Below are 24,938 nucleotides of genomic sequence, written 5' to 3' on the forward strand. Positions count from 1 at the left end.
TTTTCATTATTTCAGTAATAATAATAAACTAAAACAGGCAAACAAACAAGAACAGTCTTCATGGCTCAGTGAAGAAGACAGGGGTGTGGGGATGCCCTGAGCCTGATGACGCGGGGGAGGAGGGGTCAGGACCAGGAGGGAGGGAAGAGTTCTGGGGGACTGAGGACGATCACAAAATGCACGTTTGAGTGACAAAAACAGACATAAGGAATATAAAAAACTTTTATGTAGTGGAAGTTAAGAGGCTTGGCACTGGAGAGGCCACGTAGAAATAAACATGAGTAAAAAGACAGTGTGGATAAAACGCAAAGGCACAACGAGGAGACAGAATACTACATACAGCACAATGCCCCGTGTGCAAAGTTCAAAAAGAGGAAAGCCTGGCGTGTGGTGCTGCCGTAAGAGAGTTCGCCCTCACACGTCTGGGCTGGGGGCATGAGGCCCGGGCTGGGACCCTGGAGGGCAGGTACGTGAGGCGGGAGCCAGACAGCTCCTGTGCAAGGGCATTGTGTGAGCAGCTGGGAAACTAAGCCCGAATATAATAATTTAATACGTGTTAGTGTATGGAAGTTCTACCACAATATAAAATCAAGTAAAAAATGTTTGAAAACTAAACTTTTTTAAAAAGGCATTTGGCCAAATTGATCACCCACAGATATTTCATCCCCAGAAGAGGATCTTGCCAGCAAACTGCCCAGACACTGCTTGGCTAGAACCTGGGGCCCACTGTCCAGCGCTTGCTCACGGGAGCATGTGCAGCCACCCCGATGGCCTCCTGCCAACAGGTACAGCAACATCATGTTGCACGTCAAAATTACCCAAGGGAGCACATACATCACGTAAACTGGCAAATGCGACAAGCCCGGGCCTTTGTCTTCTGAGAGCCAGTTCCTACAGTTACCCTCACGCCACCTCGTACCTGCGGTGGGGCGCCCCGGGCCACTGGCCACTGGTCCCCGGCACCTGGGCATCGCCATGAAGCCACCAGAGCTGAGAATGATTCGATAACTGTGCCCAAGGTTGCACAGGTTTTCAGAATTAAGCCAAGCACTTCCCCCATGCGGTCTGTTCCCAGGGCTCGCTCCCCCTGGCCAGCGGCCACCAGAGGCTAAGGGAGAGAGAGGCCTGGATGCCTTCTCACCTGGGAGCGGACCTGAAGGTGCTGAGCCCATCAGCTTGGGACACCCTGTGGCCCCACACACCCGCCAGCCGTGAACCTGCCCTCTACCTCCCGACGGGCATTCATTCCACAAAAAGCCATAGAATGCTGGCCCCGTGCCAGGCTCTCAGTGCACAGGAGAAGAGAGCAGACAAGGTCTCCGTCCACCCTCCTCCGGGCAACCAAGCAGCTCTTTTCTAGGGAGACACTTGTTCTGCTCACTTTCCACGGAGCCTGCCTGGCTGACGTCCTGATTCTGTCGGACCTGAACTGTTCCTTCCCAACCCCTGTACCGTGGGAGATCAAGATTCCGTGGGGTCTGCTGTCTTCACAACTTGGGGGGGTGGTGGCTCCTTAAGGAAGAGACTGCAAGACTGAGAATACACAATTATACATAACCACGTGAGCCCCTTGCCAGAAACTCTCCAAGGACCTTCCAAGGGTCTCGGATGGCGCTGCGAGGCTTAAGCCTCGGGGGACTCGGCCCTACCAGGCCCTCTCCCCCCTTCACTCAGAGACGGAAAAACAGCCTCTCTGGGATCCTGCCCCCACTCCCGCACCCCCTACCCTGCTCCACTTCCTTTCCTGCTGCCCCCCCCCACAGCAATCTGAAAAATGCCTTTGACCAGGAATTTGACCTTGCCCAACTAGTTGAAAAGAACATTTTTATTCCAACTTATCCGCCACTGCCTGTGGGCTGTGGGGGGGGGGGCTGGGGGCGGCCCTCTGGGACAGTGTGGTGCTGTCTGCTTTAGGGTAGACACCTGCAGGCCCTGGACCAGCTCTCAAAGCCGGGGGGTGAAGGAAGGGACACAGCGTGGCTTGCTCTTCGGCGGGGATTTAGCCCGGTTGTCTTTATTTTTTGCTTCTTTTTGTTTTGTTTTCTTTTCTCTTTAGCCTGGTGGCCTTTGACATGGTTGGTGACTGGGTGGGGGGGGTGACACTCGGGAGTGATAATGGATGAAGCCGCCCGCGACTCCAGCCCAGAAGCCCCCAGGAAGTGGGCACAGCTCTCTGCCCAAAGGGCCCACCCTCACGGCGAGGACTCGGCCCCGCTGGGGGGCTGGGGCAGCCCCTGGGGCAGCACCTGTGGAACGATGACGCTGGGGCAGGAGCTGGCAGGGAGGAGGCTTTGAGCTGGCCATGCCTAGTGCGTGCTTCCGGTTTTTGTTCTTGCTGCATTTAAATCCCCGTCAAGGCCCGACAGGCAGAGGCTCCAGGTGCCGGCCAGACGCCCTTGGCCTCCAGGGGGCGCCCCGGCACAACGCACGGCGGGCCCAAGCCCGCGCGCCAGGGGGCCACCCTGGAGACCGTCTACAGCACAGGACCCCCTTTGAGGGGAACCGGTTCTTCTGGTTTAAATACACATTTTTGAACCCCAGGCCCCAGAGACCACTTCAAGCCTAGCACGGCATCGCCGGCACCTGCATGTGCTCCAGGTGCTAAAACCTTCCACCTCGAGGCCGGTGCGCCCAGCCCCTCACACAGCACTGCTGTCTCCACACACATGACCCTTCTACCGCGACGCCCTCCCCCTCAGGCTCAGGCCCGAGTGTCCCCAGTCTCCCCCAGACCCACCAGGCTGCGCTCCGCCCGGACGGCCGCCATGGCCTGCAGCCTTTGCTCTTTCTCCAGCACTGGATCCATGACAGGTGCGTGACAGGTGCACGACAGGTGCGCTTCCCACTGGCAAGAACATGGAGAGGGGAAGAGGCCAGAGGCTCGGGCTGGGGTCTGGGGCCCCTGTGGGCCTGTAGGGGCTGTGCTCCAGTGGGCTTGAACCCAGCCTCCTCCAGCTGTCACCACCACACCACCCCGCCGCAGCAGGACCCCAAGCCGTTTTCTCATGGAAGAGCTGCAGCAGTTTGAAAAGGGGCATTTGCTAAAAGAACAAGCTGTGTCTCAAGCACAGGTACAAACCTCCTACCCCAAGGGCTGACCCTCACTGCTCAGAGGCCTTGCCCTGGGTTCAGGGCTCTGGTCCAGGATCCCTCCTCTGGGGTGGCTGCTTCTTCCTATTTCATGTGGTTAGAAGAGAAGAGAAACTCACACAAGTTCAGAGCCGACTTTGCTCAATGCGTCTCTCCTGGGTTGACCAGATGCCCCGTCTGCCCCATGTAAATTTGGGCACTGTTCTCTCTCATCCATGCAAACCACGACGGTCTGCAGCACCGAAGTACTTCAGCAGCCGTCAACAGGAAGGCAGCCCCCAGCCTCCCAGTAAGGAAGTGTTCTGAGAGCAGGGGCATTCCAGCAGAATGAAAGGGCAGAGCAAGGCAGGGAGCCGAAGCCATTTGAGAAGTGGTGAGACTGTCTGTGCTCTGTGAGCAAGGAGCTCACACAGCAAGGGAATAGAGGGGAGGCTGGGAAGGGGAATTTGGACCAGGCATTAAAGGGCCTAAACGGAGCCAGTCTTCTATCTGGGAGCTGCAAGAGATTTTTGAAAATGCCTAAGCAGGCGAATGCCTGTGAAGAGCACGTTTCACAGCGGGCAGAGGTGGAGTGTGCTTGGGGTGAGCAGCCGCGGGGAGGAGACTGTGGCCAGAACCAGGCAGACTGCTTCTCCAAGCCCAGGTGGGGCCCAGTGGAGGGCGAGGACATCTTGTTAGACGTTAGCTGTGAACACTGGAGCAGGGAAACTCCTCCGTAAGACCTGACGAGCAGGTGGCTGTGCAAGCCAGAAGAGGAATGCATCAGAGACGACTCAGGGCCCCAGCCTGCAAGCCTGGCGGGCGGCAGGAGGAGGTGCTCCAGAGACACAGAAAGGCTGGAGGAAGAGCTGGCATGTGGGGAACGGGCATGAGCATGGCCTGGGCATGTGATGATGAAGGGCAAGCAGCTGACCACTGGCCTAGAGCCACGTGAGATGCACGGGATGCAGGCCCTCCCCAGAGGCAGGTGCCCTCCCTGTCCAAGGGTCAAGCCCAGGTCCGTCCTCCCCAGAGGATATTCAGGACTGGCAGAAGCAGGACAGGGGCCCACACCCAGTCATTTCCCCAAAGATGTCTCCAAGAGCTCGCGGGCAGGGTAGCACGTCTCAGCAGCCTGGGACCCGCTCACAGGGACGCGGGGAGCCGCGCAGGACGGCTGGCGTGTGGGGAGGAGCTTGGAGAGCCCAGGGCTGCAGCAAGGTCACAGGGCCTGGGATCCGAGAGAGGCCCGGGGGTGGGAGAGCAGGAGCCAGCAGGCCAGCTGGAAGGAGCCAGACCACGAGGGCATGGCGGTGGCCTGCTGGGGGACAGCAAGCCCTGGAGACTGCTGCTGTGAACCTCTCCGGAGCAGGAGGGGAGCTGAGCACGAGGTGGGAGTGTTCCTCCAGGAGCAGGGAGGTCTGAGCAGAGGAGAGGGAGGTCCGCACGGGCAGAAGACAGCCCGAGCACACACCCTCCTCCAAGGCCGGAGGCAAGGTGGAGAGAATGGATGAGGAGACCGAGGAATGCGAGAAGTACACAGGGGCTGGGAGAGGCGGCAGTGTTCAGCCAAGGGCCTCTGCATCCTGTCCACTGGGGCTAGGGTGTCTGCCCGGAACAGAGAGCCAGAGGCAGGCCTGAGGCTGGGGGGAGGGTGGAGCGAGGGTGGAGCCCCTGGGGGTCAGTGTGTATTCAGATCGATCGCTGGGTCTAGTTACAATGCTGGGCCGGCCTTAGTGGGGGGCTCGAGGTTCTGCCTTCTTAGCAAGCTCCCAGGGAGGTGGGGGCGGCTGGTCCAGGGACCCCCAGTGCAGAGCGAGGTTTTAGTGGGAGGAACACAAGGTGGAGAAGGAGGCTGGTGGAATGCACCTGACGGAGGGCTCTGCCTGGGGGAACCCCCTACCCCCACCCCAAGGAGTGTGGGTGGGAATGAGAGTCCTGCAGGTGATGGGGAAGAGGGGAGGACAGGAGGGTAAAGAGGAAAGCGGTCAGGAGGGGGGTGGGAGGCCAGGCAGTGCCCCTGGGACCTCTCATCTGGGTCAGGGCTGACCACACCTGGAGGTGCTCCAAGAGGGTGGGAGAAGGTTGAGGCAGGAGTGGAACGCCAGAGATGGCCGAGAGTGAGGGCAGCAGGCGGGGGCAGCCCCTGGACCCCATCCTGTCCTGCAGGAAAGTGCCCGACCCATCCTGGTTGTCCAGGGCCTGGCCAGGGCGTGCCAGGCCAGCAGTGAGCAGAGGGGCGAGTAGACCCGCTGGCCAGGAACTAGCAGAAGAGGAGAGCTGCGGGCCAAGGGCGGCCGGGAAGTGGGTAGAAACGCAAGGCCGGAGGTCCAGGCGCCCGAGACGCTGCCCAGATGCCCAGCACGCCCTGACCCCAGGCCAGGGGCCGGGGGCAACGCGCGCAGCACGGCGCGGCGGGCCAAGAACTCCGATCGCACAGGCCCGGAGTCGTCAAAACCGGCGAGCGGGGCGCCACGGCGTCGGGGACAGAACCGCGGGCGCCCGGGGCAGGGAGAGGAGGCCGCGAGGACGCCGGCGCTCCGTCCTGCGGCGACGGCGAGACCTGAAAGCTCCGAGCGCGGCGTGGCACGCTCCCCGTGGCGGCCGCGCTCCCTCGCCGCGCCGCCCCGCGTCCTCCCGGAGCGGCCCCCTGGTCCCGCCGGCTCCCTCTCGAGGCCGCGGCCCGGCCGCCGCCCCCGGCCCCCGCGACCGGCTCGCCAGGGTCCGCCCCGCCGCCGTGCCCGGGCCCGGCCGCTCCTCCCCCGATGATGTCACGTCCCCGGCCGCCCCTCGGCCGGCCGCGCCGCCCCGCCCCCGCCTCCCCGGCCCCCCGGCCCCTGGGCCCGCCCGCTCCCGCCATCCCTCCTCCCGCCCGCGCGCCCTCCCTTCGGCTCCCGCTCCCCCGGGAGCGGCGGCGGCGGCGGGATGGCCCGGGCCCGCGGCCAGGCCCCAGGGAGCGGCGGGCGGCGGCGGCCGCGGCGGGGCGGCGCGGGAGCCGGGCCCCGGGGGGAGTCGGCCGGGCTGCTGCTGCTGCTGCTCCAGGTGCTGCCGCCCGGCGCTGCGGCAGGGCCGGGGCGCCGGAGCGCGCGGGGCGCCGGCGGCGGCGGCTGGGCCGGCGCCCCCCCTGCCTTTCCCCGGGACGCGCGGCTGCTCCTGCTCCTGCCGCCGCTGCCGCCGCCGTCGCCGCCGCCGCCACCGAGCTCCGCGCCCGCAGCCTCCGCCTCCCGGATGGTAATCAGCGCCCCGCGCCGGCGCCGCGGGCGGGCGGGAGGCGGGGGTGGCGAGGGGGAGAGGGCGGGCAGCCCCGCGCCCCCGCCTTGTCGGAGGCAGCTCCCGGGGCGCCCGGGCCCTCCCCCCCCCCGACGACCGCGGCCCTGGGCAGCCGCCAGAGCGCGCCTCTGGGGCGCCTCCGCGCGGAGCCGGGTGCCGGCTGCGCTCCCGCCCTCCCCGCCCCGCGCGCAGTCGCCCGCCCGCCGGCGCTCAGGCCGCGGGGGAATCCCTCCATCTCCCCGCCCCGCGCCCCGGGAGGGGAGGGGACGGCGCGGGCGCTCGCGGACCCGCTTTCTCCGAGGGAGCGCCCTAGAGGCCAGCGCGCACCGAGGCGCCGGGACTTGGCGCTGCGCTCCCCGCGGCCCGCCGTGCCGTCGGGTCGGGCCGAGCTGCGGGGCCGGCTCCGGGGCGCCCGGGCGCCCACCCACTGCGCGCCCTTATGTTCCCCGCGCAGGACGCTCTGCCCCGCGGCGGGCTGAACCTGAAGGAGGAGCCGCTGCTGCCCGCCGGCCTGGGCTCGGTGCGCTCCTGGATGCAGGGCGCCGGCATCCTGGGCGCCAGCACCGCGGCGCAGAGGTAAGCGGACGCGGCCCGGGCGCGCTCGGGTTGGACGGCTCCGCTCGGTCTTCGGTGCTTCTCACCCGCTGGGGTAGGGACAGGGGAGTCGTAACTCGGACGGTCCCGGCAAGTTCTCCCGCACACCCTGCTACTGAGTGCGGGTGCTTCCTCCCAAGCGCGCGGGGCGGGCCGGGGCGGGGCTTCTGCCTCCACTCTGGGCTGTCCCGGCCTTGACTTCTGACAGTCGCTCTCCCGTCGCGCCCTGAACGCCACGGCTGCCACGGCTCTGGAGGAGCAGGGTCCTCGCTGCCCGCAGCTCAGCCGCCGTGGAGCAGCGGCTGTTTCTCCTCCTTCCTGGGCAGTCGCGCTGCCTCTCCTTGACCAATTCCGAGGCTCCCTGCCAGAAACGGCAAGAAACGCAGCCCCTCCTTTCCCACGCCCCTCCGAGTTGGAGGGTGGGGTGTGTAGAGCTGAGACGCGGCCGGAGGCTAAACAGCCCGGGAAGGACGAGGCGCGCATCGGCTTGGCTGGGCAGATGGGTCTGGGAATGGGGCAGAGCCGCAGGCCCGTCTCTCTTGTGGTCCTGCGGAGGCAGGGGCCCCTGGGGACCCAGCCCCCACACAGAGTTTGGGCAGGGCCCTCTGGGCAAATGGGCCCCTGCATCTGGAAGAGAACTTGGAAACTTGTTGATGCCTGGCCCCTGCACCCAGCACGAGGGCCCCGGGCTGTTTGTACCCCCAGCTGGAAGGCAGGAGGCCGGTTGAGCCACCCCAGGGGTTAGCAATGGGGAGGCACCGACTCTGGGGACAGCCGGGGCTGGCTGGGCACTGGGCTTTCCAGAGGGCCTGGGCTGCACGGTCCAGCAGCCGGCGTGGGTTCTGGACTCTGCAGGGCACAGCAGGCCTGGCCAAGGCCGGAACGCTCCCATCCCCAGCCGCGCCCGAGGGCCCAGGACGCTGGACCTGACCTTGTCCTTTCCTAGAGGGGTAGCAGGAAGGTGCATGGAGCTCTGCCGGAGGCGACTTGAGATGAGAAACGGCCTGGTGTGTGGTTTCCTTTCCATAAGCGTTACAGTCAGCAGAGCTACAGGAAAACTGGAAAATATAAATCAGAACCCCACCTCCGCCGTAACTGTCGGTAGCCTGTTGGTGTGTTTCCTTCCCATGAACCTGTTCAGTTCTGCGTCCTGCCTGCCTTCGCCTTGGTTTTATGTAACCTGAGGGGTGTTTCCTGCGTGGCCCCATCTTCCTCCCCACCCCTGGCTGTGGTAACGGCCTCGTAGGAGAGGGTCGGGTGCTCCAGGACCATCTCCAGCCCTCGCCTCAGTCCCTTCCCAGGGCAGATGCGGAGGGGGCAGCAGGGGTGCAGGGGCAGTGCCTGTGGGGCATGCAGGAAGAGTGGGGCTGGGGCTCCCCCCAGAGGAGAGGGCAGTGCTGGGGCTCCCGGGGTCTTAGTGGAGGTGGGGTGTCCGTTCTGAGTCCCCAGGGCCGGCAGATGCGGCCCTGGGGGCGTCTCTGCCTTGAAGAGGGGCGTCTGTTCCAGCCGGGCCGTTCATCCCCAGTTGATGTGCCTCAGAACGCAGCGGGGAACCCCTGCTCCACCCTGGGGAGCAGGTGGGTCCCCTCTTCTCGTTCTCCCCAAGGCCGTCGTCCTCCCCTATGGTCTTCTGCTCAGGTCATGACATCTGAAGACAGCAGGAGCAGAGCTCCTTTCGCTGACCCTGGCGTCTCTCCTGCTCTGAGAAGCTTCTCAGGAGCACTGCCCCTGCCCAGGCTGCCTGGGGCCTGAGGGTCCTGCCGCTGAGGCCCGAGGACCCTCCCCTCTGCGTCCCACTCCCATCACGTGCCACGTGCCCCTGGCTTGAGGGCCAGCTGTGCCCTGCTCTACCCCTCAGCCTGCGCCTGGCCCAGACCCCCGCACGTCCTCCACGCCCCAGGGTCACAGCAGACCCTGCCTTCGTTGCTCACTTTCATGTCCTCTGATTCAAAGCTGGAGGGGCTCCCTGCTTCCGCCCAGCCCAGGCCGTCTGAGCCGGAACCGCTGGCCTGCCCAGCCGTGATGTGGGGTCCACCGGTGTTGGAGAGCCGGCTGGCCCCACCCCATGAGCCCTGTCTTCCTCTGGTCTCATGAACCAGCCCCCAGCCCCAGCCTTCCCTCCCCCTCCCTCACCCAGTGGACGGGGTCCTAGGACCCCCTGGGGATGCTTCCCTAAGGCCAGAGCCTCCGTCCTCAGGCAGCGCCCAGAGCGGGCTGGACAAGCAGGAAGGCTCCTGAATCCCCTCCGTCGGGCTCCCCTTGCCACCCTGGTGGTCTGGGGGTGCTACCTGACCCCCAGAAGCCAAGTACTGCCCCAGGCTTAAAAGGCTGGGGTTTTTACATGCGGTGGGAAGGGGAGGAGGCCCAGACCTGAGACGCCTGAGGGCAGGAAGTGAGTTCTCAGCGAGGGAGTGGAGGGGGAAGAGCCGCACCCCGAGCCTGGAGGCCCCAATCCCGGAGGCGCCGCGGGTGGAGTAGGGCCTGCCGGGCTCGAGGGGGGGCCTGGGCCTGCTGTGGACCCCTGCTCTGCAGAGCTGGACTTGGTCTCAGGGACCCCTTCCCCACACTCCCTGCAGATCTGGGGCGCTCAGCCCACCAGGGGTCTCTTCCTTCTGATATGCTTCTCTGCAGGGAGACCCCTGGAGGGCCCAGGCCAGCCCTCCGCTCGGTGGCCCCAGCGTCCTGGCAGGGCCCTGAGGGAGCCGTGGGGCCGGCCTTCCTGTCAGCAGCTGGGGCCGGCCTCCCTGCTAGGAAGCACTCTGGGGGCCTTAATAATTACTAGCCTCGCCCTGGGCCCTGGCAGCAGGCTGGGGGTGCTGGCAGGAGGGTGGGCAGTCTTGAGGTGCACGGAGGGCACCTGTGAGGGCAAGGGAGAGAGCAGGCTCCCTCGGGACTTCCCGGGGCAGGAGAGCAGCAGCCACTCCTGAACATGGGCGGAGGGGACAGAGCCCCCCCGTCAGCCCCCAGGTCCCCCACAGGCCCTCCCTCAGCCCCCCCACGGGCCCTCCCTCGGCCCCCAGGCCCCCCCACAGGCCTCCCTCAGCCCCCAGGCCCCCACGGACCCTCCCTTGGCCCACAGGCCCTCCCTCAGCCCCTCCATGGGCCCTCCCTCGGCCCCCAGGCCCCCCACAGGCCTCCCTCAGCCCCAGGCCCCCCACGGGCCCTCCCTCAGCCACATCACCCCTGGAGCTTGCCCTCCTGGAGGGCAGCAGGCCAGGTGGGCATGTCGGGCTGGGTGGGCCTGGGTCCGCTGGTCTTGGGGCTGGGGTGAGAATGCCGGGTCTACCCTGATGCCCCAGAGATGCCTGTCGGGCAGAGCCGGAGTGGGCGGGGGCTTGGAGAAGGGAAGCTGCGCAGGAAAGGAAGGACGGGGCACCAAGGCAGGGGACTGCGGGGGGTGGCGCTCAGTAGCCATGCCAGGGCGGGGAGAGGACTGCATTTAGAGAGGGCCTTCGGGAATCCGAGACACACCCTCTGTTCTCGCCCCTCCCCAGAGAGTGGGATCGACACAGCCCCCCCCCCCGCCATGGCTCAGGGCTGTGCCCATCCCTGTGTCCCCAGCTCGGAGGGCGAAGCCTCCAGCCTCAGCCCGGGTCCTCCATGGGGCTTGGGGTGGTCGTTGTCCAGGTGCCAGGATGTGTGCTAAGCACGTGGTCAGGGGTGTAGAGAGCTGCCAGCAGCCTCCCGCGGCCAGGCTCAGGCTGGGCGCTGGCGGCGGCGCGTGGCGGCCACGAGAGCGCCCCGGGCGTCCCGCTCAGCCCTTCGCAGGAGCACCAGGGCGCGCTGAGGGCAGCAGGGCAGCCACCCCGCAGCCCCGTGTCCCCACCCCGTCCTCCGTCCTGGCCTTTGCCTGGCACCAGCCTGAAGGTCAGGCCGTCCTTGATGGCGGCGTTAGCCCGCGCTCCCGAAGCCCTGCACAGCTGTGCTTGCCGCCGGAGTCTGTGCAAACCCAGGCTTTCCTGGCGCCAATTTCAGAGCAGAGGACGGAAGGGGGCGAGCAGGGCTGGGTGGAAACACAGAAATGGGGGCCGTCTCCTCTGCAGTCTGGGGTCTTAGTCCAGGAGCAAAGGCTGCGGCTGCTGAGCACCCTCCGGAGTGCTAGGAGTGTGTGTGGAACATTTGTGGACGTGTCGCTCATTTTGGAGCCTTCCAGAAGCGCTCGTGGGGCTATTGTCACATAGCGAGGCCACCTGCCTTTATCTGGTCCTCTGGGATGCCAAGTGGACGGGGTGTTTCTGCAGCAGGGGCTCCACCCAGCAGCCCCCAGGTGAGGCCGAGCTGCACCCAGGCTCTGGACGCCGGCTGGTGCGCTGCCCACCCGAGGGCACATGGTCAGGGCCGCCCGCTCCCTGCCCGAGGGGTTCTCAGGCTGCCCGCGCCCGCGCTGCCCACCCGCGAGGCCCCGGGCTGCCTGGAGCTGGTGGATCACTCCAGACCTCCGTCCGTCCACCCCCCTCCGCTCTGTCCAGAGTCCCCAGTGGGCTCAGCCCCAGTTGCTCGCTTCCCACCCACCGTATTTCCTGGAGACCCCTCCCAAATAAACAGCCTGCCTCTGAGTCCCCATCTCAGGATCTGCTGCTGGGGAAATGCAAATCCAGCCCTGGCCGCCTCAGGGACCCTCCTCCCGCTCCCCCACCTGCTTTCCTTTAGCGGGGTCTCAAGAGACAGCCTGGCTTTCTCCCCACACCTGGCGGCTGTCGTGGGCGCCCCACCTTGGAGGCCCCTGAGCCAGAGCCTCGGCCTGTCTGCTGGCCTGTCGGAGCACGCCGCGCCCCCACCCACCGCCGTGGGCTCTCACCACCGGCACCCCCTGTGTGGGCGCAGGCTGAGTGGGCCCCCCTCTCCTTCCAGTGCTTTAAACTTGGCTTGTTTCCTGACACGGGCAGGAGCCTCAGCCTCTCCCGGGGGAGACCCCTCCCCTTCCCGGCTCCTCCCTTTGGGGTTTGCACTTCGTTCCTGGGTTTGATTGGTCACTGGCTGCACGCTGGGGGTGGGGGCAGCAGGGGACCTGAGGAGGGGGCCTCCCCTGAGGCCGTCCTCTGAAGCTCTGCAGCTCTGCGTGGAAGTGGAAGCTTTCCCCCTTTCCCCATGTTCTGTTTTGTTGGCGGCAGAACGGGGGCCTGCGGGGGCCGTTCTCGGGCGGGCGGGGGGGGCTCACCCACTCCGCCGTCCTCCCCTGGCCCATGGGTGTGGCGCCCATGATCCTCCAGGGCTGCCGCTCTGCAGGGTGAGGGCGAGCCTGGGGGGCCCAGTGGGGACAGGCGGGGCCGGCCCCCCAGGAGCCTCCACTCAGCACAGGGTCCTGGGCCCCCCGGGGAGCCTGCTCCCTCTGCCCGCAGCCCCCTGCCCCCTCTCTCCTGGGAGGAGGGAGGGCCCCTTGCCGGGAGGCTCCCGAGGCCGGGGGCGGCGCTGGAGCTTCCCCAGCTGGCGGCTCCTCGCTGGCTCTGCTCCCAGGACTTGGGCCCTGCGAGCCGGGAGTGGCCCAGGCGCCCGTTCCTTCCCCCCCAGTGGTGCCTCTTTCTTCCCACGTCCTCTGCCTGTCAGAGCCTCCAGGCACCTTCCCTGGGAGGGCGATGGGGGCTCCACGAGCCCAGCCCCTTCGGGCCTCCTCTCCCCCGGGTGGGCCTTGAGCCTGTCCGTGTGGGGTTCTAGCCAAGCAGGTCCTGGAAACCCTGGGCTGGGGGCGGATGGGAGCAGGCCAGGCCTGGACTTGAAAGCACTGCGCCTGGGGGGGCAGGTCCTGGAGGAAAGACCCTCGGTGGAAGGAGCCTTGGGCAGGAGAGAAGGGGTCGAGGGACCCCCTCCCCACCCGGCTCCGGGACAAGCAAGACCACCTGCCTCCTGGATCCCCCCTTTCCCAGGGACCCGGGGGCTCCGATGCAAGATTTTAGGGAGGGCAAGTTTCATCTTATTGTTTATGTATTTTCTGTAATCTATATGGTAAAACTATAACAGCCCCCGAGCCACGGCACCCCAGCTGTGCCGGCTCACGGGGCCCAGGACAGGAGTGAGGGAAGCCAAAGTAAGGACGAACCCAGCAACAGTTGTCACAGTGGCACACCATCCTGGGGACTGGAAGCTGGGTTGTGTGTCTCTGGAGGCAGGCCCACCTTCCTCGTCCTCTCCTGAGTCCTGCAGCAGCTTGTCTTCCCACTGCGCCCTGCCACCTGCTGCGTCTTCCAAGGCCAGCCCGAAACTGCACTGTCTGGCTTCAGAACTTTCTCGTGAAACATGTGTTTTAGTTTCCTGGGCCGCTGAGGCAAACACCGTGCTGTGCGTTGGCTTAGACAGTGGGATTTATTAGCTCGTGGTCTTGAGGCCGGGAAAAGCCCAAGTCAAGGCGTCATCGAGGCAGTGCCTTCCTCCCGAGCGCCAGCGTTCTGGGGCCGGCTGCCGCGGGCCCTGGCCCTGGCTCCTGTCACTGGCCGTGCACGTGGCAGCCTCTCCTGGCCCCACCTTCTCGTCAGGATTCCGCTGACCTTCAGCCTGGCTCCCCGTGGCTTTCTCTCTCTCTGCCTGAATTTCATTCTGTTTGTAGAAAAGACTCCAGTGATAGAATTAAGACCCCAGCTGACTGAGTTGGGTCATAACGAAACTGGAGTCCCCGCATCGCGAAGTCATAACAATGAGTCCATGCCCGTAGGGCTGGATTGAGTTTAAGAACGGTTTTTTTCTGGGGTATATAGCTCTAAACCACCTCCTGCGATCCTCAACAAAAGTGCTCTCTTGCTGCATAAAAAAACTGCCTCAAGATTTAGCAGGTGAAAACAGCAAGCTTGCCCCGCACAGTCCTGACGGTGAAATCCAGGGAAGGCAGGGCCAGCCTGGCCCCACGTGCCCCGGGGGCTGCAGCCACCAAAAGCTGGACAGAGGCCGGCGGTGGTGCCGGCTGCTGGCGGGAGGCTCCAGCTTCTCCCAGTGGCCGCTGGGCAGCTGGCTTCTCCCGAGGGGACAATCTGAGAGCAGAGGCCAACCCCGGAGTCGTGGCCTGTGGCTTCTGTCCCCTTCCGCTGACCGACAGCCCGGCCCTGGTAAAGCGTGGGAGGAGGCACCGGGGGCCGGGTTGCGGGGGCCACGTGGGGGCCACATGCAGATCCCTGTGTGGCTTTGACGTTGCGTGTCCCAAGCGCTGTGTGGCCAGGGCCCCACGCCTGGGCCTGGCTTTCGTGGCCTCGCCTGGTCACTTACCAATGCAGCTTTTTCTCTCCTCTCTTTCCTCTTGGAAACGTGGGGCTCAGGGCACCAGCCCTCACACCAGAGCCATTTCCCGAGCTGTTTGCTCTGCCCTTTTGCCTCCTCCACCTGCTCAGCTCCCATTCGTTCCTCAAGGCCCAGGAAAAGGCCACCGTCTCCAGGAAGGCTTCCCCTCACCTCTCACAAAGAGTTAACTTTTTTCCTCCACCGCTTCTGCAGTTTTTGCTCTAGTGGTATCTTTTGGGGGCCACCTACCGCTTTTGCTGTCCAGCGTTTCGTGCCAACCCCACTCAATCTTTGGTCTATCACTGGAGTCCGGAAAGTGTGGTGGACAGGCCGTGGCCCTGCCTTCCCTCTGGCAGTGGCTCCTGGTGACAGAAGGCCCCCTGCTGTCTTCCTCCCAGCCTCGGGGCAGGTCCCTCTTCCTGGGGGTACAGCCCAGGTCTAGACTGTGCCCACCGGTGACCTGAGCCAATGTGACGCCTTCCCAGGCAATGCCTCAGGCCCGTGGAAATGCGCCCAGGGCCCGAGGGACTGTGGCAAGCTGCCCCAGCACCCCCAGCTGCTCCTCAGTGCCCTCAGGGTGCCGTGGGCGCCCACAGGAGCCTCTGGTTTGTGCATTTGGTTTTGGAGCTCATCCTTTCTAATCTTGGGCCCCAGGAGAGAGGCCCCGAGCAGGCCTGGCGAGGGTCCCCTGCAGCCCCCTGCCCGGCTGGGGCTCCCAGCCCTGTTGCTGCAGCCGCTCCGTGGTTTCCCAGCTCCCTCTCTCCCCACAGTGGTGGGGGCCTGGCACGCGCACATTTCGAGAAGCAGCCCCCTTCCAACCTCAGGAAATCCAACTTCTTCCACTTCGTGCTAGCCATGTACGACCGGCACGGGCAGCCCGTGGAGGTGGAGCGCACGGCCTTTGTGGACTTCGTGGAAAAGGAGCGGGTGAGGCTGGGGCCGGCTGGGCGGGCAGGGGTGGGAGGTGCGCCCCGCCGGGACGCACGTGTGAGCAGACGGAGAAAGCAGGGCGTGGGCGAAGCAGGGAGGGCGGCGGCTCCCCGAGAGGCCCCCGCAGCGCCCCGTCCCGCCCTGCAGGAGCACGGAGCCGAGAAGACCAACAATGGGATCCACTACCGCCTCTGGCTGGTGTACAGCAATGGTGAGCGGAGCCCCCGCCCCGAAGCCTGGGCCTGCTGCACCGCAGGTGTGGCCACGGGGCGAGGGCGGGTCCAGCCCCCCGAGACCACAGCTCCCCCCACCCTTAGGGCTCCGGACCGAGCAGGACCTCTACGTGCGCCTCATCGACTCCATGTCCAAGCAGGTGAGCAGCCCAGGGCGCCCGGCCCCCAGCTCCGGGAGCCCCCCGCGCCCGCCCTGGCCCGGCAGGAGCAGGCGCCGCCCGTGCCAGACTGGGAAGGCGGCACCTGTGCCGAGAGCCCGTCCTAGTGCCCGGCAGAGCCCGTCCTGGCCCCGGAACTCGGGGGCACGGGCCTGGGGGGGCTCGGCGCACGGGCAGGGGCAGGGCTGGGAAGGATGGGGCCCCCGCCAAGGCAAGGGGAGCTGTGAGGAGGAAGGAGCTGGCCCAGGGCGGGAAGCCGGGGTCCCGCTTGGGTCATCAGGCAGGAGGGCCGGGACCCCTCCTGGGGCATGACTCCCAGGCCTTCCAGCGCGGCGGCGCCCCCAGCGGAGGGGACACGAGGGGTGCAGGAGGGGCCTGGGCGGCCAGAGCCAGTGCTGCGCCCTCAGCTCCTGCTGAGGGGAAGGGGAGGGGACCAGCCTGGAGGGCGGAGCTGAGGACAGGGGCCCCCCTCCCTCTCCCCCCCTCCCTCTCCATCCTCTATCCTTCCTCTCCCCTCCCTCCCCCTCTTCTCCCCGCCCTTCCCTCCCCCCTTGCCCCTCCCCTCCCTCCCCTCCCCTCCTCACCCCTTCCTCCCCTCCCCCTCCCTCCACCCCTCCCTCCTCCTACCCTCCCTATCCTCCCCTTCCCTTCTTACCCCCTCCCCTCCCTCCTCACCCCTCCCCTCTCCCTCCCTCCTCATCCCTAACCTCACCCCTCCCCCTCCCTCCCCCTTCTCTTACCCTCTCCCCCCTCCCTCCTCCTTCTCTCCTCCTCCCTCCCCTCCCCCTCCCTCCTCCTCTTCCTCTTCCCCTCCCTCCCCCTCCCTCTCCCCCTCCTCCCTCTCCCCCCTCCTCCCTCCATCCTCTATCCTTCCCCTCCGTCCTCACCCCTCCCATCCCCTCCCCTCCCTCCCCCTCTTCTCCCCCTCCCTTCCCCTCCCCTCCCCTCCCTCCACCCCTCCTTCCTCCTTCCCTCACTCCCCTCACTCCTCACCCCTCACCCCTCCCCTCCCTCTCCCTCCCCTTCTCTCCCCCCTCCTCACCCCTCCCCCTCCTCCTCTTCCTCCTCCTCCCCCCTCCCCTTCCCTCCTAACCCCTCCCCTTCCTTCCCCCTTCTCTCCCCCTCCCTCCCCTCTCCCTCCCTCCTCCTCTTCCTCCTCACCCCTCCCCCTCCTCCTCTTCCTCCTCCCCCTCCCTCTCCTTCCCTCCTTACCCCCTCCCATCCCTCCCCAAGCGTTTGTGAAGCACTGAGTGTGCAGAGCGTGTGGGTCTGCTCGAGTCTGACTAGGGTGATGGGTTCCGCTGTGGCTGCCCGGGCCGCCCCACACAGCAGGGCCCCCTGCAGCCTCCACCCAGGCCGGGCAGGAGACGAGGGTCGCTGGTGGACGGGCGGGTGTGGAGGGGCCTGAGCACCGCCCCTCTGGCTGCGGCTGGAGCCCCTGCTCCTGGCCGGGTAGAGCCACAGGCCCTGGGCTGGAGGGGAGCCTTTCCCCAGGCCAGTCTGTGCCCCCCCAGGCCATCATCTATGAGGGGCAGGACAAGAACCCCGAAATGTGCCGCGTGCTGCTCACACACGAGATCATGTGCAGGTGAGGCCACCGTGGGGTTGCCAAGGGCTCCTGCCAGCCTCCCGTCGCTGCGCCCGCCCCTGCGGCTGCTCCTGGGGGGACCCCAGGGAGCCGGGAGGAGCGAGGCCGGGGCCCGGGGGGCCGAGGAGGGGTCCCTGAGGCCCCATTAGCGGGGCCTGTTTGTGCGGCTCCTCGTGTTTGGTGAGAGGCGTCCTGCGCCCCCGGGAGCCTGCGCCTCACTAATGAGGCTGGGGGCGGGCACTGGGGGGCAGCGCCTGAGCTCAGCCGCAGGGAGCTTGGCTGCGGGGGGCCTTCTCCCCCGGGACCCCCCGGGCGTCTGTAGGCAGCGTCTCCCTTCTGTGTAAAGGAGGACACGGTGCTGAAGACTGGAGCCGGGACCCCCAAGGGGCACGCCAGGGCTGCGGGGACCCTGGTCGCGTTTCTTAGCCTGGGTGCTGGGTGCTGGGTGCTGGTGGGCTGATGGCGCCTGGGCCTCGGCTTCAGCCTGAGCTCTTTTAGAGGTGGGCAAGCCTGGAAGAAGGGTGCACCAGGGGGAGGCCCCCCAGGGCTGCAGCCGGCCCTTCCTGGACCCCAGGGGCGACTCGCCGTGGGGACAGGGTTTCCTCGCCAACCTGATCCCCAGGGCCGGGTCCCAGGTCCCTGAGAAGAACCCGCCGCCTTCCTCCCCGTGGCCCCTGGGCGCCCGTCTGGCCCGGGGGTCCCGAGCCCTGAGATAGGACGTCACCTTCCGACCCTGGGCTGTGCTGGTGGAGGGGCCCCCACGTCATCTCCTCTCCCTCACGCCTCCTCATCTGTCCTTCAGCCGTTGCTGTGACCGGAAGAGCTGCGGCAACCGCAACGAGACGCCCTCCGACCCGGTCATCATTGACAGGTACGGGGAGGGGGCCGGGCGGGCTGGGGCCTGCTCAGAAGCCGCTGCGGCCCTGAGGCGGGGGCTGGGCTTAGGAGGGGCGGCCCTGCAGGACGCAGCGGCCGAGAGAGCCCGCAGGAGGGCGGCGGGGACTGCGTGGCAGCCCGGGAAGCCCCGAGCTCGGCCTGTCCCCTCTCTGCGCCACTTGACTTGGTTCCCTGGAAGTCCGTCTCCTTCAAGTGGGGAAACACGGCAGCTTTCCGTCCCAGGAGTGTCTGCGTGATTTATGGAAAAAGGCATTCTCCCGCCACTACCGTTATTCTATTTTTTAAATTACCCTGTTTCTTTTTGAAAAGGAAGTGCATATATAAGGTATAAAACTCAAAAGGTACAAAGGGATAAATAGTGAAAAGTATTTCCTCCCACCCCGGTGTGTAACCTGCTGCACTCATTCCCTCGCACGTTAGGTTTTCCGTGTCGTCGAGCTCACTCCATATTGGAACGTAAACTTCCACCTTATTCTCCTTTTAACAGATAGATCGTTCACGCGGCTCAAAATTCAAGTTTTAAGGGGTTAATAGCAACAAGTCTCTCTCACCATTTGGTCCCCTCCAAATACACAACCCTTTCCTGTGTCATTTCACACCCGTTTGAAGTTATCTAAAGGGTATTACTGGAAGTAGAAATGCGGTCCAAGGACACGTGCCTCTGTAGGTGTGGTAGCGGATGCCAGCTTGCCCTCGGTAGAGGTTGTGCCCACTGGCGTCCCTGCCACACCTGTCAGATGCCGCCCCCCGAGCCGGCCAGTGTGTCGTCGTTCCTCCAGGACACCGTTTGCAAGCACCTCCTCTGTGCCAGCGCGTTCCGTGTACTGTGGATGCAGCAGTCCTCAAAATACACAAAAAGCCCTTGGTCACAGGCTTACGTTCTGGTAGGGGAGGTAGACGTATGCTAATTGAATTAATAAAATGTGCAGCGTGAGCAGGACAAAGAGAAAAGTAACGCTTGCAGGAAGGCTCGGGTGCCCGGGAGGGCGTGTGGCCCTGCTAAGTGGTTAAGAAAGGCCTTGCTGGAAAGGGGGCGGCACCTGTGGAAGTGGGGCCTGAGCCGCGTGCACGTCCAGGACAGGCGTGTTCTCAGCGGGGCCGCTGTGTGTGACAGGCCCTGGCAGGTGAGCCCGCTGTGTTCAGGGAGGAGAGCCCAGGCGGCCGGGCGAGGGGAGCCCCAGGGGAGGTGACGGAGGAGGAGTAATGGGGCGGGGGCCGTGCGGGGCCTTGTGGACCTCCCCGAGGTCTCGAGCTTTGCTCTGAGGGCCGGGCAGCCAGTGCAGGTTTGAGAAGATCGATGTGCTTGAAGTCAACCTAGGAAACAGGGAGATGAGTGACAGGAAGAGAAAGGTGGGGAAACAGGGCGGTCCAGGAAATCTCCAAGGTTTCTGGCCTGAGCGACTGGAAGGATGGGTTCCCATTCAGAGGAGGCGGGTTTCAGGAGTGGCAGGTTGGAGGGAGGAATTCACGAGTTCAAGGTGCTTGCTAAACACGCAGGGGCAGATGTTGAGAAAGCAGCTGAGAATCGGAGGCCGGAGCTCCAGGAGAATCTGAGCGGGTGGAGTCACCCTGCAAATGAGAGCTGCTGAAGAGGTCTGGGAGCTGAGGCCCGGGTGTCCAGCACCTGGGGGTCAGGGAGATATGGCCCAGCAAAGGAGCATGGCCAGCGAGAGAGAGGGAAACCTGGCGAACGCGGGGCCTGGAGGACCAGCTGAGAGCACGTGCCAGGGAGGACGCAGCAGTCGCCTGCGTCAGACGCTGTTGACGGATGGAACAGAGAGACCAAGGCTGGACCACTGGCTCGGCAAGGTGGAGGCCCTCGGTGGCATGTCAGAGGAGTGGAGGGGGCAGGGGTCCCAGAGACCCCTGTGCCAGAGAGTCGAGAGGCAGCAAAGCCGGGGTCCTGTTTGAGTTTGACACTAAAGTGGTGAGAGAAGGGGAGTGGTAGTTGGAGCACAATGTAAGGCCAAGGGAAAATATCTAATTTGTCCGTACGCTGATGAGAAAGATCCAGTAGAGAAGGGGAAAGTGATGGTCGAGAGAGAAGAGAGTGCTGGAGTGGCGTGGCGGGGGGTGGCCTGGAGCAGGGAGGGGCCGGGGGAGCGGCAACAGGGAAGACAAGGGGCACAGCGCAGGGGAGCGGAGACCCGCGGGGGAGCTTGTGGCCCTCTGCTTCTGACTGCCTTGTTTTCCGGGAAGCTTGTGGCCCTCTGCTTCTGACTGCCTTGTTTTCTCGGGGAAGTTGGAAGCAGGGTCTCCAGTAGCTGAAAGGGCAGGAAATAGTTGCCCAGGAGAAATGTCACGATTGCCACCCAGCAGCAGGGGCCCAGCTGGGGTGTGTGCCACACATTTATTTATTTTAAGATTTATTTTTTATTATTTATTTCTCTCCCCTTCCCCTGCCCCCCCCTCCCCAGTTATCTGCTCTCTGTGTCCATTTGCTGTGTGTTCTTCTGTGACTGCTTCTATCCTTATCAGCAGCACAGGAATCTGTGTTTGTTTTTGTTGTGTCATCTTGTGTCAGCTCTCCATGTGTGCGGCGCCATTCCTGGGCAGGCTGCACTTTCTTTTGCTCTGGGCGGCTCTCCTTACGGGGCACACTCCTTGCACATGGGGCTCCCCTACGTGGGGGACACCTCTGCGTGGCACGGCACTCCTTGCGCGCATCAGCACTGCGCATGGGCCAGCTGCACACGGGTCAGGAAGCCCGGGGTTTGAACCACGGACCTCCCGTGTGGTAGGCGGACGCCCTAACCACTGAGCCAAGTCTGCTTCCCTGTGTCACACATTTAAAGTGAGACCTTTCTCCAGCCCTGCTGAGCCGCACAGCTGCAGGGGCCGAGCAGGTGAGGGCTGCAGCCATCTGGAGTTAGGGATTGGCCGCGCGGTGCACGGGGCCATTTACAAAAAGGAGACTAGGGCCTTGAGCTGCGTGAGGAGGGAGGACGGGAGAGTGACATTATGGAGAACAGACCGACGGAGGTTCTGGTGGAGCCGGAGAATCGCTGGAGTTGAGGTACCAGCAGCGGGTGGCGCTGTCCCGGCAGGAGGTGTTGGGGCGGGGTTCCTGGGGCTGGGGTTCCTCGAGGTGGCACTGGCGGGGTCGCTGGAGGAGAAGTGGAGGAATTGCTGCCTCTACCGGCCTCGAGCTCCGCAGGTCGTGCGTCACACCAGGGTTTCGGTCCAGAGCCGAAATCCTCAAGGATTGAAAAATGGCAGCAGCAAGCAGTGGTTACCTTGTGTTTTTCAATCTGTCACAGTCTTATAAGTGAACGGTAATATCCCAGTGAATTTCGTTTCTCTTACTGTGAGCAGGGTTGAGCATACTTTATGAGTTTAAGGTCAGTTTGTATTTCCTTTTCTGTGAGTCTGTGCATATCCTTTGTTAATTTTTCCACAAAGGATTGGCTTTTCTTATTGGCTTGTAAGAGTATACATCAAGGAAATAGACCTTTGCCTATTGATGCAGATTATTTTTTCTGCTTGGTTGTTGTTTTTTCTCTCTTTTATGGTGAAATTTGCCCAATTCACCAATCTTTTAAAGACTCCAGCATTTTTTGTTCTTGTTTTTTCATATTTTAAAAGGCCTTTCTCACTCTATGATTATTTTTAAACGTCTCCTGTAGGTTCTTTTCTCTAGTACTTTTATGGTTGTTTTTTGTTTTTTTTTAGGTACCTGGTCCAGGGATTGAACCCATATGTGGGAAGCCAGTGCTCGACCACTGAGCCACGTAGGCCTCCCTGCGCTGGTTTTTTCTCTTGTTTTGCTTGTTGTTTGTTTTTTTTTTTGTTTTTTTTTGTTTTTTTTTTTTTGTTTGGTTTTGTTTTTCAGGAGGCACCGGGAACCAAACCCAGGACCTCCCATGTGGGAGGCGGGTGCTCAGCCACGTGAGCCACTTCTGCTCCCTGTGGATTCATTTTTTACATTTAAATATTTGATGCACTTGAAAATTTTTAAGTTATGACGTCCCGAGTGATGCATACAAAAGAAAAATAAAACGTAATAGAAAGCGTGAGGCATACTAATAAATGCACACCTGTGGATTTGCTTACAATTAAAATATTAACACGAGTGAGGCCCCTCTGGGTGCCTCCCAGCCTCATTCCCCTGCCCGCTCTTCTCCTGAAGGTCACAAGACTAAGCTAAATGTGTTGATCATGGCTTTGCTTCTTAAAAAGTAATTTACCAACAGATTGTATATCTTAAGCAACATATTGTCTAGTTGTACTTACATTTACTTTTACAAACATGATACCATACTGTGTGAGACACCTGCAATGCCCTTTTTAAGTTCAGCATTATATTTTTTAAGAGTCATCTGTGTTGTCTTTGTAGTTGTAGCTTGTTGTATTTAGTTTTTGGTATTATGAGCAAAGCTGCTATAAACATTCTTGTTTGTGTCTCCTCATTTGAATAGATGCAAAAGTTTGTTAGGGTAGTAACTTTGGAACAAAATTGCTAGGTGGTAGGGTATATGCATATTCAACTTTACAAGTTAATGCCAAACTGTTTTCCAAAGTGGAAGTTTCCATTGCTCCATAGCCACAGCAACACTTGCCAATCCAGGGGGTATACAATTTGTGGTGGCCTTAATTTGCATTTTCCTAATTGCTAGTGAAGTTGAACATCTTTTGTTTCTTGGTATTTGAGTTACTTTTTCTGTTACGTGTATGTTATAGTATTTTCTCCAATTTTATTTTGAATTGTTTTTTTCTTATTGATTTTTTTTTAAGATTTATTTTATTTATTTTTCTCCCCCCTTCCCCAATGTTGCCTGCTCTCTGTGTCCACTTGCTGTGTGTTCTTCTGTGTCCTCTTGCACCCTCGGCGGCCCCAGGAAACTGTGTATCTTTTTGTGCATCATCTTGCTGCATCAGCTCTTCATGCGGCGCCACTCCTGGGCAGGCTGCACTTTTTTCATGCAGGGCGGCTCTCCTTGCAGGGCACACTCCTTGCGCATGGGGCTCCTCTACGCGAGGGACACCCCTTTGTGGCAGGGCACTCCTTGTGCGCATCAGCACTGCACGTGGGCCAGCTCTACACAGTCAGGAGGCCGGGGTCTGAACCCTGGACCTCCCATGTGGGAGGCACATGCTCTATCTGTTGAGCCAAATCCACTTCCCTTTAATGCCTTTCAATGCAGTTTTATAATTTCTCAGTAAAGCTCTTATACCCTTAAGGGTTTCACTCATTCATTCTTAAGTATTTATTGACCATCTACTGTACCAGGAACTGTACTAGGTTGCAATTTTAAGTAGGGTGTTCAGGGCAGGCCAAATTGAGATGGTGGACTTGGAAGAAAGACTTGAAGAGGTGAGGGAGTGGGTGGGTAGCTTACTGCTAGGTACCATTTAATTTTGTTGTTAATGTAAGTGATATCTCCCATGATATTTTCAAACTCTTTTTTGATGCTATAGAGAAATGCAATTGATTTTCTCAAGTGGATCTTTTTCCTTAGGTTTGTTTTGTATTGTTTTGTTTCTACTTAGATAGCCATCATATATAAACAATAATAGCTTTGTTTTTCCTATATATTGCATTTCTTTTTCTTGTTTTATTGCACTCAATAGGATCTCAAGTACAGCCTTGAATAAAAGCAGTGGTAATGAGCGTTCTTGTCTTGCTCTTGATTTTAAAGAAAATGCTCCCACTGCTTTGCCATTAAGAATGGTGTTGACTGTAGCTATTTGGTAGTTAAGCTTCCTCAGGTTAAGAAAGTTTGCTTAGTTGTTATGGATGGTGAATTTCATTTATTACTTTTCCCTATTTGTATTGAGATATTAATATAGCTTTTTAATGTATACCATTAATGGATTTGTAATGCTGAATTACTCCTGGTATAAACCTAACTTGATCTTTGTTGTTGTTGTTGTTGATCTTTAATTGATTTTATTTTTTACATAAAAATTGAATAAAATAAGGTGATTTTAAGCAGTAAATCAATCTTACCAGCATAACACAAAGCTGGCCCAAAGATGATGATCTTTTTTATATGATGTAGGATTTGATTTATTAATAATTTAAGATTTTTGCCTTTATGTCAATGTTATACCAACCTCCATAATTAGATAGGTATTTTCTCTCCTGTACTGTTCACTGAATGATTCGATTTTTTTTAATGGTCAGGCTTATTTAGGCTTTCCAGTTCCTTTCTTGTTTTGTTTTGTTTTTTGAGATACCGTGGGCCCGAGATTGAACCTGGGACCTCGTATGTAGAAAGCCAGCTCTCAGCCACTGCACTACGCTGGCTTCCTTGTTCGTTTCTCAGGAGGCACCGGGAACTGAACCTGGGGCCTCCCATGTGGGAGGTGGGAGCTCAACCACTTGAGCCACATCTGCTTCTATATTTCTTCTTGATTATTTTTTAGAAGAATTTTTACATTGTGGTTAAGTTTTCAGATTTCTTTTCATAAAGTTGTTCATAAAATTCTCTTATTGTTTTGGTCCTGGCTGTATCTTTATTTCTATATATGTGTGTTAGGAGGTTCTGGAGATTGAACCCAGACCTCGTACGGGCAAGGCGGGCGCTCAGCCCCTGAGCTCCACCTGCTCCCCTCTGGCTCACCTTTAGCTTTTTTCATTTCCTTTTTTTTTTTTTAATTTATTTTATTTTTATTTAATTCCCCCCCCCCTCCCCCCGGTTGTCTGGTCTCTGTGTCTATTTGCTGCGTCTTGTTTCTTTGTCCGCTTCTGTTGTCGTCAGCAGCACGGGAAGTGTGGGCGGCGCCATTCCTGGGCAGGCTGCACTTTCTTTCGTGCTGGGCGGCTCTCCTTGCGGGGCGCACTCCTTGCGCGTGGGACTCCCCTACACGGGGGACACCCCTGCGTGGCAGGGCACTCCTTGCGCGCATCAGCACTGCACATGGGCCAGCTCCACACGGGTCAAGGAGGCCCGGGGTTTGAACCGTGGACCTCCCATGTGGTAGACGGACGCCCTAACCACTGGGCCAAGTCCGCTTCCCAGCTTTTTTCATTTCTGATATTGTTTGCATCTTAGC

General features: G+C 61.4%; 1 protein-coding gene across 7 annotated transcripts in view; it reads left to right on the plus strand.

The window, feature by feature from the left end:
- Positions 1 to 5,901: 5,901 nt before the first annotated feature.
- The window catches only part of EBF4 (EBF family member 4), a 58,440-nt gene continuing 39,403 nt past the window's right edge, over positions 5,902 to 24,938 (plus strand). For 4 of the 7 annotated variants that reach the window (XR_011647268.1, XR_009183337.2, XR_011647270.1 and 1 more), the window contains exons 1-7: positions 5,902 to 6,300; positions 6,794 to 6,915; positions 14,904 to 15,060; positions 15,211 to 15,274; positions 15,381 to 15,436; positions 16,969 to 17,042; positions 17,845 to 17,913. Coding sequence is in view for 2 of the 7 variants with exons in the window: in XM_058287436.2 (XP_058143419.1) it covers positions 5,995 to 6,300; positions 6,794 to 6,915; positions 14,904 to 15,060; positions 15,211 to 15,274; positions 15,381 to 15,436; positions 16,969 to 17,042; positions 17,845 to 17,913 (848 nt within the window). In the remaining 5 variants the exon portion in view is untranslated. The remainder of the gene's footprint in view (positions 6,301 to 6,793; positions 6,916 to 14,903; positions 15,061 to 15,210; positions 15,275 to 15,380; positions 15,437 to 16,968; positions 17,043 to 17,844; positions 17,914 to 24,938) is intronic. The other 3 variants (XR_009183339.2, XM_058287436.2, XM_058287434.2) reach the window with 2 other exon arrangements.

This window comes from Dasypus novemcinctus, chromosome 24, assembly GCF_030445035.2.
Source record: "Dasypus novemcinctus isolate mDasNov1 chromosome 24, mDasNov1.1.hap2, whole genome shotgun sequence".
NCBI lineage: Eukaryota > Metazoa > Chordata > Mammalia > Cingulata > Dasypodidae > Dasypus > Dasypus novemcinctus.